This window comes from Mycteria americana, chromosome 1 (assembly GCF_035582795.1).
Source record: "Mycteria americana isolate JAX WOST 10 ecotype Jacksonville Zoo and Gardens chromosome 1, USCA_MyAme_1.0, whole genome shotgun sequence".
NCBI classification, from domain to species: Eukaryota; Metazoa; Chordata; class Aves; order Ciconiiformes; family Ciconiidae; genus Mycteria; species Mycteria americana.
In genome coordinates, this window is record NC_134365.1 from 38,897,355 (window position 1) to 38,909,103 (window position 11,749).

The 11,749-nt window shown below is 44.6% G+C and overlaps 1 protein-coding gene across 8 annotated transcripts in view; it reads left to right on the top strand.

Moving 5' to 3' along the window:
• HMGA2 (high mobility group AT-hook 2) overlaps positions 1-11,405 on the top strand; it is a 125,000-nt gene extending 113,595 nt beyond the window's left edge. For 3 of the 8 annotated variants that reach the window (XM_075495213.1, XM_075495196.1, XM_075495205.1), the window contains exon 6: positions 3,763-3,951. In XM_075495213.1, coding sequence (XP_075351328.1) covers positions 3,763-3,936 — 174 coding nt within the window. In that variant the 3' untranslated portion in view covers positions 3,937-3,951. Of the gene's footprint in view, positions 1-3,762; positions 4,424-8,250 lie in introns of those variants that run through there. The other 5 variants (XM_075495223.1, XM_075495232.1, XR_012774569.1 and 2 more) reach the window with 4 other exon arrangements.
• Positions 11,406-11,749: the final 344 nt, after the last annotated feature.

Sequence of the window (11,749 nt, forward strand, 5' to 3'; positions counted from 1 at the left end):
GGCTGGTCAACTGCAGGACAGCATCAATGTTTTGCTTTATTCTCTCTGCTCCCTTTCCATCCCTCACAGAATATTTGATCATTTATATAAAAGTGGAGTGACTTCAGCAGAAAAAAGGTGCATCCTCTGTACACAACAGCTTGATGCATAGGCTTCTTCCTAGAAGGTAGAAAACCCAGCTTGAAGTATCTGCTTCAAATCAGAGAGCATGGGGATTTCAAAATAAGTCTGCATGTGAGTTTCCAAACCAGTGCTGTTGCGTACGTGCACACTCAAAGATAAGTCTTATTCTTGGTGTCAGTTGTGCATTGCCTTCCTGAGCATGGAAACTTTGAGGACATCTCCAAGTCAAAATGATCTTTAAGACACTTGCCAGCCCTTAGACTGCTCCCATTAGGCAGCTCTGCACATGCCCACCAGCATGTACTTGGGCATTGGGAAAGTTAAGCGGCAGGTCAGCAAGGCTGCTTGCTGGTATCCAAATATTGGACTCGCACTATGGCCAAGTCTGTAGTCTTTTGAAGGCCAAGATCCTTAGGTGACAAGGTGAACCATCAGAGGCTAAGTCACAGAATCACAGAATCACAGAATCATATAGGTTGGAAAAGACCTTTAAGATCATCGAGTCCAACCATAAACCTAACACTGCCAAAAACCACCACTACACCATGTCCCTAAGTACCTCATCCAAACGTCCTTTAAATACCTCCAGGGATGGCGACTCAACCACTTCCCTGGGCAGTCTGTTCCAATGCTTGATAACCCTCTCGGTGAAGAAAAATTTCCTAATATCCAGTCTAAACCTCCCCTGGCGCAACTTGAGGCCATTTCCTCTTGTCCTATCACTTGTTACCTGGGAGAAGAGACCGACCCCCACCTCTCTACAACCTCCTTTCAGGTAGTTGTAGAGAGCGATGAGGTCTCCCCTCAGCCTCCTTTTCTCCAGGCTAAACAGTCCCAGCTCCCTCAGCCGCTCCTCATAAGACTTCTGCTCCAGACCCTTCACCAGCTTCGTTGCCCTTCTCTGTACGCGCTCCAGTACCTCAATATCCCTCTTGTAGTGGGGGGCCCAAAACTGAACACAGTATTCGAGGTGCGGCCTCACCAGTGCCGAGTACAGGGGCACAATCACTTCCCTAGTCCTGCTGGCCACGCTATTTTTGATGCAGGCCAGGATGCCATTGGCCTTCTTGGCCACCTGGGCACACTGCTGGCTCATATTCAGGCGGCTGTCAACCAACACCCCCAGGTCCTTCTCTGCCAGGCAGCTTTCCAGCCACTCTTCCCCAAGCCTGTAGCGTTGCATGGGGTTGCTGTGGCCCAAGTGCAGGACCTTGCACTTGGCCTTGTTAAACCTCATACAATTCACCCCAGCCCATCGATCCAGCCTGTCCAGGTCCCTCTGCAGAGCCTGCCTACCCTCCAGCAGATCAACACTCCCACACAACTTGGTGTCGTCTGCAAACTTACTGAGAGTGCACTCGATCCCTTCGTCCAGATCATTGATAAAGATGTTAAACAGAACTGGCCCCAACACCGAGCCCTGGGGAACACCGCTTGTGACCGGCCGCCAACCGGAGTAAACTCCATTCACCACCACTCTCTGGGCCCGGCCGTCCAGCCAGTTCTTTACCCAGCGAAGAGTACACCCGTCCAAGCCATGAGCAGCCAGTTTCTCCAGGAGAATGCCGTGGGAAACCGTGTCAAAGGCTTTACTGAAGTCTAGATAGACAACATCCACAGACTTCCCCTCATCCACTAGGCGGGTCACCTTATCATAGAAGGAGATCAGGTTGGTCAAGCAGGACCTGCCTTTCCTGAACCCATGCTGGCTGGGCCTGATCCCCTGGTTATTCTCTACATGGCGTGTGATAGCACTCAGGATGATCTGCTCGGTGAATCTGCTCGATGATCTGCTCAGGATGATCTGCTCTAAGTCCATAGGGACTTAGACATTTAAGGCAAGAATGTTGGTTTCCAGTCCTTAAATCTCAACCTAAAACTGCCCCATCAGCTGTCACCTCTCTGTTTGTCTTTCTGTTTATCTTTAATGTCTTTTAAGTACTGGGAGTTTTGCTTCCCTGGGAGGACCTGCCTGCTCACTAACCCAGGGCTGTCCCATGCCTTAGTCAATGACTGCAGAAACAGCCCTGGGAGAGGGCAGGGGGTCTCAGAAGTGCTCTGTAGGCAGAGGTTTTAACTGTGCTTTTAACCACCAGGCTAGAGAAGTTGTGCTCCTTGCATGCTAGGAGTGACAGTGCACAGAAATTGCTTGTGGGCCGATTGACTTATATGTATTCGGATACGGAGTTTCTCTATTGAAATAATTTCCTCAGGTGCCCTTCTTAAAAACATGCTTTAATACACCAGTAAGAAGAGTTGTGTGGCCTTTCTGTATATGGTCATGGTGATCTCTTCTGCCCTAATAAATCCTTTTATTGTGATGTGTGAAGTAAATACCTGCAACGATTTGAGCTCTGAATCTAGCTTCTGGAATTAAACTTTGCCTTACTGCTGAATGACAGCTGTCACTGAGCTTGCCAGTGTGCTTTGCAGGGGGTGAAGTAGCTCGAAGCAGCAGATCCCACCTTAAGCTTCAAGCAGAGCAAACCTACTCTACGTGTCTGTTAGTGCCGTAAGACTTTCTAAAGCGGTTTGATGCATTGGCTGTGGAGCAGTTGGGATGGCACTGCGTCTCAGCTGGGCACAGCCCGGGCTCCTGCATCTGCAATAGGAGCCACTGGCTTCAGGGACTCCTCTGAAAATATTAGCTTGCATGCCAGGGGATTTCAGACAAGTTAACAGCAGACAATGGTCCACAGTTTGCAAGTTGCTCTTGTCAGCAGTTCTTTTTGACATATCTATTCAAGCATACCCTCTCGGGCTTAGAAAGCAGCCAGCAAAATCTGTGCCAATAGCTAATACTTTGTTATAAAATAAAAGCTCTGACAAATTCAGAGGCTCCATATGTAGCATTACTGTGATCCTGCAGTTCATCTCACAAAATTGGTTCTAGTTTTTTAAATCCGTGGTTCAGAAATTCATGAGCAGAAGGTGAAAAAACTGAATTGCCAGCTGAATTGCCAGTGAGTTTCTTGAGGCAAAGACAATTAACCTTGAAGTAGCTGTAAAGGAGTTTAGCCCCAGGGTATTAAACAGGACAAACATTTTTACAAAAATGCCAAAGAGTTGCCCTTCTGCAGGTGGGGGGAATGCTCCTCTCAAACACCAGCAGTTGTCTTATCTTCGGGTTTTGGTGTGACCACTTTGTGGAGGTCCACCAAAAAAAGGAATGCAGAGGACATACAAAGACCAAACTAGCTTGTCTGTTCTTGAGGACACCGGGATGCTACTGGCTGCTACTGGCTGCTACTGGCTGCTTGTACTGCCAGAAAAATAGCCCGCACCAACCAAATGTGGATCACCAAATGGAGGTCTTGGGCGGCAGGTAGAGCTACATTTCACCTGCGCAGGATGTCATGGGACAGAAGTCTCTTGGGAACACGGGGTGACTCTGACCTGAAAAGATGCTGTAGTTTAAATACTGTCATTCGTTGCACAGCTCCATTCTGGATGGTGCCACCACTGAGTTTTAGGAATGAAGCACACGTGCTAGTGGTGATCACTTGACATATTCGTGCAGTATACATCAGTTTGTTTTTCCACAGTGGACAACCTTCAAAAGCAGATACGCAGCATCATAGCTCTGGAGAGGGTTAGTGGGTCCACGCATCTCAACACTGCTGTTCTGTGCCCTTTTAGGTGTCCCAGGGGATCACAGACATCCACACAGAGCAGGTGGGCATGATACAGGCAGGAGACCAGCACCCTTCTGGCCTGGCTGCTGGATACCAGATGAGATACCCAGGGCATCTAAAACAGCTCCAGGCTCCTATCTTCAGACAACCAGATCCCACCATGGATGTCATATTTTGAAATCGTGTGTTGGGCAAGTCCAAATAGGCATACTGGCTGCAGATAGCACTTCTAACTGAAGCCTGCTGTCCTGCCTCCTGGTCCTTTTTGTTACCTTCACCACTGTTAAATCAGGGCTAACAAAGGTGGCGCCAGGCCCCGCAGAGTAGCCCTTCTCAGGGCAGGTACCTGCTGTGAGCCACTGGGAAACATCTGTCCTTTCTCTCCTGCTGGGACCCAATACCAGTGAGAGGTGAGGGGGCTGCACTGGTGGGTTCTAGTCCAGTGTACACATCTGCCAGCTGCTTGTCAGTGGTACCTCTCAAGAAAAGACCTGTTAAACATTTGTGCACATAGGAGATTCGGAGAAGGCCTTCTTGCTGCTTTCTTTGGGAGAGACAGCAGCATCACTCCCGGCTTGGTGGGCAGTTACAGCAATTAAGGGTGGACACAGCTCAGGGTGCTGGCTTGCAGTTTGTCTTTTAATATCACGCTGTGACCTGTAGCAACTCAGGATAAACGTACCCATGCATGGGACAACCACAGACAGGACATGCCACTTAAAACTGCCTCTGCGGTGCACCCCTGTGTCAGTCAGCCCCTGAGGATACATGCATGCAGGGCACACGATGCGTGGGGAGCCACCTGGGATGTTGTCTTAGCAGCAGGGAGTAAAGCCTGAGCTATGCATGTGAGTATTCCCCCTGCCCTTCAGGTGCGTGTCCTATTCACCCTGAGGTCTTGCGTGGCTGTGGCTTCCCTGTTAGCCAGCTCCGACCTGGTTAGTTTGAAGCTTTCTCAGGTTTCTCTTCTCAGTCTGCTAGCCCAGCCTGTTGCGAGCTTGCTGCAGCAGAAAACAAATAACCAGGGGAGTAGCTGTTCAAGGCAAAACTGGGTCGATGAACATTTACGCTCAATTAACACATGTCACCATTCTGTCTCCACAACTACAGTGAATGCACCTAAAAAGTGAGAACAACCTGAATTAAGGCTGCCGTGTAACCTGAAACCTTTGCTTCTTGGCTGAACGCTTCCTGTGGCGGTGTTGCTGAATTTATGCTCTGCTTGGCTATCATGCTGTGACTGAGTGACTTGGATTTCTAATGTCTGCTCTAATGACCATGCTTTCCTTCTTGATTTTTGCCCTTCTCTTCAACTTGATCGGAAACACATCTGGACTTACAAAGTATTTCACTCCAGCCCCAGTTTCTCCTTCAACTTTTGACTCAGGGACTGATCCTATGATAACGTGGCTATGCCATCGGCCTTGGTGGGTGTGTGAGGACTTGTAAGTGCCTGGAGGGTGCTAATTGATGGTAAAGCATCCTTTGCCTGAGGTGCCCAGCGCCCTGACGTGCCACACGTGCACTTCAGTGAATCTCTGGCTGAGCCCACCCAGTGCAGAGCTGGTTTGCAACTTCTAGGGGGTGCACAGTTCTCAAAACGCCTGTGCCCCTCCATCTTTTGGGGAGAAGTGTGTGCGCGTGTGGGTGCTGTAGAGGCAAAGGGTGGGATGAGGATCACAGCTGCACAACCTTCTGATATTTGCAACCAGTTTTTTCACCAGTGCAAAAAATCCCTCTCTGTTCCTTACACATCTGCATTTTCTCTTTCAGAACCTCTACTTGCTTCTTCCTTTGGGTCCCTCCATGCATATATGTCTGATTTGTATTATCCCTTTGTTTGAATTGTAAGCACTTCAGAGCAGCAATCATGTCTCCATCTGTGTCTTGACAAGGGACTTACATGATAGGTTGGCTTAAAACCACCCGGCTGTAACTGAGCTATCTTAGGCTTTTGCAAGGAATGAACTTAATGAAGGAAGGTTTTCTTTTTGCTGCACAACAATCTGATCCCTTTGCCAGCTTTTCTTCTTGAAAAAAAAGTCTTTCCCAAGACTGATGTGAATTTGAAGTCTGCCAGTCTCAAATATTTTTTAATAATTAGTTTATTATTTAAATATTTGGTGGGGTTTAGCTGGATTTTTGGTTTCTCATCCTTCCAGGTACTACAGGTACACAGACTTGCATGTACATATCAGATGAGAGAAACTCATCCTTCATTACATGAACATACATATATAGATGAAGGAAGAGCTTCTCATTCATTTTCTTGGTCACTGCAGCAGGGGTTACAAGGGAAAAAAATATTGTGAGGTTCACAGTAAAAATCACTAGAGTGGGCAACTCTTTAACTAAAAATAGCTCTCTGTGGCTACCCTGGCTGGGCTCTGCGGTATGCCCTTCCACATACTTTGCCTCTCCCCCGTCCTTCTTATTCTGTGATTGGAAATCCACCTTCATGGAAAATGAGTCCATCAGGTTTCAGTAGTCTCCTGACAAGCCAAGTGTAAAACAAAGTGAGCTGCTGCTCTGCGCCCACACGTGCGCGGCCGTCTTCTGGGAAACAATGATGAGAAGCTCAGGGCTGACTGCGGTGCTGTAAGGAATTAAGCACGTGATCGTTGTCAAATACCAAAACATGTCTACCTGTATTATGTTAAGAGCACAGAACGCACAGTCGTAGTTTTTAACTCAAATACTTGGCTTGGAGGCAAAGCCGGTGTTTGCCTTGATTATCCCAAGTTCTGAATTAGCAAGGCTCAAGCCAACATATTTGCACTGTCTCTCCACGTGCAGCCCAAATTAGCCCTTCGTTAGTTGCCTGTAGATCCCATTTTTCTTCTTGACTGAAATGTTATAAGTCACAGTCCGGTTCTGCGGGGAAGGTAAGCAGGGAAAATGCATTACGCATTAATGGGATTCGATGGAGTGTGAGCGCAGGTCCCCCAGTGCTGCCAGGGACAGGCTAAAATTCGCTTAATCGTTTTGTGAGTCGGGGATCATTTTCGCAGCAGCACTGTGAATTTAACCCTGCTACAAGTGGACACGAGTTGTTGTGAGGAAGAAATTGTTCATCTGCATGATAGATCGGTGTCTTCTGGAATTTAAATATTAATTGAAAAGTCAAGGTCGGAGGGCAGCTGACACTTGACTTTGCTCTCTTTCCTCTGTCCATGGCTTTGATCATGCTACATCTTTCTTTGTGCCTGGTGCTCGAGAGAGTACCCCAGGGTCATGGCCTGTTTCCTAGTCAAGAGGTAGAAACCTACTGGCTTAAATATCTGAGGCCTGAGCTTTAGCGGGGAGTGGGGGTATGAAGGGAGAGGGGGGAGCATTTGCTTCATGCTTTTCACATTTCCCACATAACCCAAAGCAGACTAAACAAAACCAGTGTGAAATCTCATGGCTTGATGCTGCTATGGTTATATTTTTTAAGCTGTCATCCATTCATTTATACTTATGTTTATTCCCTGGATTTACAGCTTTTTTTTTTTTTTTCAGCCTTTTCTTGCAGGGAGGTGGGGGGGGAGGTTGAAACCTTTTGAAAGGGGATTGCAGTGAGCAGTGGCCTATGATTAAAGCCCAGTGTTTTTCCTTGATGCCGCTCCTCCGCAGCAGTGTCACACATGGTAGCATTTAGGAGCCCTTCACAGCTGAGGTGTTTCAAACACTAATGAATGGAAGTTTGGTCATATAATGCAGGCAAGCTTTAAGGCATGCTTTGCTGAATGGTGTACTGTAGTGGCCTGGGAAAGGAAGAGAGTTATAAATTGTGTCAGTTAGCCACCCAGACAAAATGAAGCCATGTGGAAAATCAAATCTATTAAAGTATGAAGACTGTTATAAGCTGTTTTAAGCTGGTCATTCTTAAAAGGTCTCAGTTGGCTGAGGGGGTAAATTCCTGTTCTTCCTAGATCTTTTTCATGTGCTGTCTCAGGCGACGATGTGCAGCATTTAGTAAAAAACAGCTTTTCACTGACAGCCCCTTTTATCAGAAATGCCCTCAGTTTACTGCCCATGTCCTGAAAGGTACTGCACATCTGTTAAATAAGCAGTGCAAGAACATTGCTTTTGGGCAGGCTTGCTGAAGTCAAATGTGTAGGCAGCGGTGGGCTGGAGGAGGACAGCTGATGAGGAGGAGAAGGCTTCCCAGAGCACCCTCTTAACATTGGATGCCTGCTCAAAATGCTTTCCATTTTCTAATAGCCCATGTCTGCTGGCCATACAAGGGCCATGACAGAGCACGGCACAAATTATGTTTTTGTGGCACCCCCTGGGGAAGGAGGAAAGCCTGGCAAACCAAAGTGGGGTGACTGGAGAGTGGGGGACCTTCCTTTCCTCCCCATGGTGGCTTCTTGAGAAGTCACAACAGCTGTAGAGGGCATTTTGTTAGCTCAGGAGGTAACTGTCAGCTGCGTGAGAGAAGAGTGAGATGCCAGCCTAAGATGCACGGTCGCCACAGTATTTATTTTTTTCTGTTTGTGTATTCTAGGAAGAGACTGAAGAAACGTCCTCACAAGAATCTGCAGAGGAAGACTAGGAGGCCGCACCATGCAATTTCTACCTCATCAGCAGTTGGGTCTTTTGAAGGGAGAAGACACTGCCTTGACCACTTATTTTCTATTGCCATGGTCTTTCCACTTTTGCCTGGGGGGAAAAAAAAATCACATAACCTTAAAAAGGATTTGACTAATCATCTTCTTTGTAATCCCTTCACAGTCCCAGGTTTAGTGAAAAACTGCTGTAACACAAAGGGGACACAGATTAACGATGCAACTTTTAATTACTGTTTTCTTTTTTCTTAACCTACTAATAGTTTGTTTGAGCTGCTAAGTAAGGGTGAATGGGTCAAGAAGAGCTCCAAATCAGGTTTATGTCATTCACTGCACTGCATATAAACAAGAAACTTGTAACATAGTCATTATAATGGGCATTGAAATAGGAAAGGCTGGGTGTGTAACACTAAAGCCTTGCAACACTTCCAGCAACCCACTCCCTACTTAGTGAACTCCCTGTTTTAGAACACCAAAGATAAGGGATAGATACTACTCTTTTTTTTTGTAACCTTCTTGTAGACTTGTACTTGATTTTTTTTTTTTTAAGACTTACTGTTATTTCAGGAAAAAAATTGAAAGCTGATCTTTCACTTCATTCAGCTGGTAATCGGAAGAAAGAAATCAACGCGAAAAAGGTACTTTCATTTTGCAAAAGGGAAGAAAGACAAAGATACGTTGTATAGTTATAAATACAAACATATCAGCAGAAGTAGTAGTAAACAAAATGAACAGCCCTCATCTTCTGGACGATAGGAAGCCAGACAGAGTTGGCTTTCTGTAGAGCCAGGCGTTTTCTATGGAAACAAAAATGACTGACACCAAACACTCTTATGTCATTAATGACTAAGTCTTTATCGAGAAAAGTGTTTTAAAACATACAGAAAGGTACCTCAAAATCAATCATGAATTTGTCTGAACAAAAATAATCCATATGTTTTCTTAGTTTTGACTAATTCCACTCGTCCTGTACCAGTATTTCAAAAGAATTGAATCTCTCCTCATTACTCATCAGTCATGATGTAAGAACCAACACCACGTACCTCAGCTAAGCTCGTGCATTACTTTAAGCAATGTATTTTGACATAGGATGGTTCACTGAGCACCTCTGTGCCAGTGGCATTTCTCCATCTTTTCATTCAAAGCAGCACTTTTAGCACCAGATGCAATATTACCCCACTATTCAATACTACCTCTGATTTTTACAATTAACTCAACAGACTGATAAATACATGCTGCTATACACATTAAATGCAGGAAATTTTTACTGGGTAGATAATCATGAGTATCTGCATTTTCCCCTTATTTCTACTTCAACACTTAATTGCAGTTAAGGAAGCAATATCTTTATTGTGTTTCGGCATGACTATGTATTTTTCTTTCTCTTGGTTTGTTGTTTTTGGTTTTTTTTTAATGTACTTACCCTATTCTCTGCTAGACTTCTGTGTAATGTACTGTTAACTTGAATATATTTTTGTACTGAATTGCTGATAGGTTTGTGAGGATAATTTTCTTCAATGACACTACATGACATAGAAAAAAATTTAGTTGTAATGTTTAAATATTACTGTCCAAGTTTGTACCTCAAATGAATTGTTTAAAGAAATGGACTAATTGATTGACAAAGACCTACCTCCAGACTTTAAATGGAATGAACTTGTTACTTTCAGCATTAGTTTTGAGACGTTTGAAACAGTTAGGACTGCAACTAATCCCTAATTCAAAACTATTTTTGTAAAATAACTTGTGGAAAATAAACACATTTTAAATTACTTTCGTATTAAAAAAAAAAACGAACAAAAAAAAACCTTCAAAGAAACTTGAAGCTTTGTAGGTGGGAAGCAACAAGCTCAGCTTTTGCATAATGCAATCACAAATATGTGTTTAAAAAAATTAATTAGTAGATTGTAAGAAAATACTTGACAAGTATTTTCATGTATTTTACACAAATGTGATTTTGTAATATGTTTCAGCCAGATTTATTTTAAATGCTTCTTATGTAGAGGTTTTTTATTATCCTCTCTCTCACTTTTGTTGTTCTTTCTCTCTCTCTCCTCCTATTTTGTTTTCTCTATTTCTGTTTTATTTCCCTTCTTCCTCTCTTTCCTAGGCAGTACTTTGTACCATTGTATTAATAACTGGGCCAGGGGTAGTTTCTCAGGAAGGCGTCTGTTGGTATGGCTTTAGTACCGAGCCAAATGCAGTTAAAGATAACTACTTACTGGCTTCTTCCAAGAGGCAGTGTCAAGAAATGCGGACCTCCTCGAAAGCCCGCAGAGGGTTCAGTGACGGAAATCGCTGAGAAAGAGCTGATCGGAGTATTACAACTAGACACGTTACTATTAAGTGAAAGAGAAATAATCCTAGCTATACAGTAGCTCTAACAGGCCAAATGCAGTGTCACTTGAAGGCAGTAGAAGGAATTCTGCTGACTTCAAAGGGCATCGAATCAAGCCTTAGCAAGTCCCTTTTGGGGTTTGGGGTTTTTTTTGCATTTTTAAAACCACAGTATTCAGTGGATGACACAGAAATAATCGCTGGGTGTGTGTCACACTTCAACCTCCGAGAGACTTACCACTCTGATGAACTGAATCTTGTATTTTCTATATATTGTAGTACAATCAAAACACATTACTACCTCTTAGGGCCTACTATACCTCATTTTTTCAGACTGAAAAATTGCATGTGGCCATTGAATCAGTGAGAACATCATAAAATTTTTTATATATATAGTTTATTTTTATGGGAGATAAATTTTATACGACTGTTCTTTGCTGTCATTGGTCACTGCTAACTAAGACTGGACATTTAACTCTTCTACCATTTCTGCAAGAGAGGTGTGTTTGCAGGAAAAAAAAAAATGCTTCAAGATGTTTAACTACAGTTTACTTTTTCTTTTGAGTGTCTTCTAACTTTTTGCTTTGTTCTTCGTGTAGAGTTGCTGTCTATGATTGTACTTCGAATCGCTTGCTTGTTGAAAATGTTCCTTTAATGGATTATCACAGTCTGTTCAGCACAATAAACATAATAGCCTCTGTGATCCCCATGTTGTTTGATTCCTAGACTTTTGTCACAGTTCCATAAAATGGGTAATAAAGTTTGGTCACAGTGACCAAATTTGTAAAAGCTTTGCATGCAAGTAGTCTTTTTTTTGTCCCAGGACCGTAGGCGTGTGCTTGAGAAGAACTGCACTTGCTGTTAGGGGCCCCAGGGGTGGGCGCTGAGCAGAGGGACACGTCTTACGAGGCTCCCCTAAAGGTGAGGCTCCTGTTCCCGGCGTGGGACTCGCCGTGCCGAGCTAAGGGCTAAGCCGTGCACTGGGGAGCAGTGATCCTACCTGCCAGACAGGAAATACTATGGCACAGGCAAGGCTGAAATGGGTTTTGTTGCCTGGCTTCTAACCTGCCTCTTGGGGGTCCGCCAAGATGACGAGCCTTC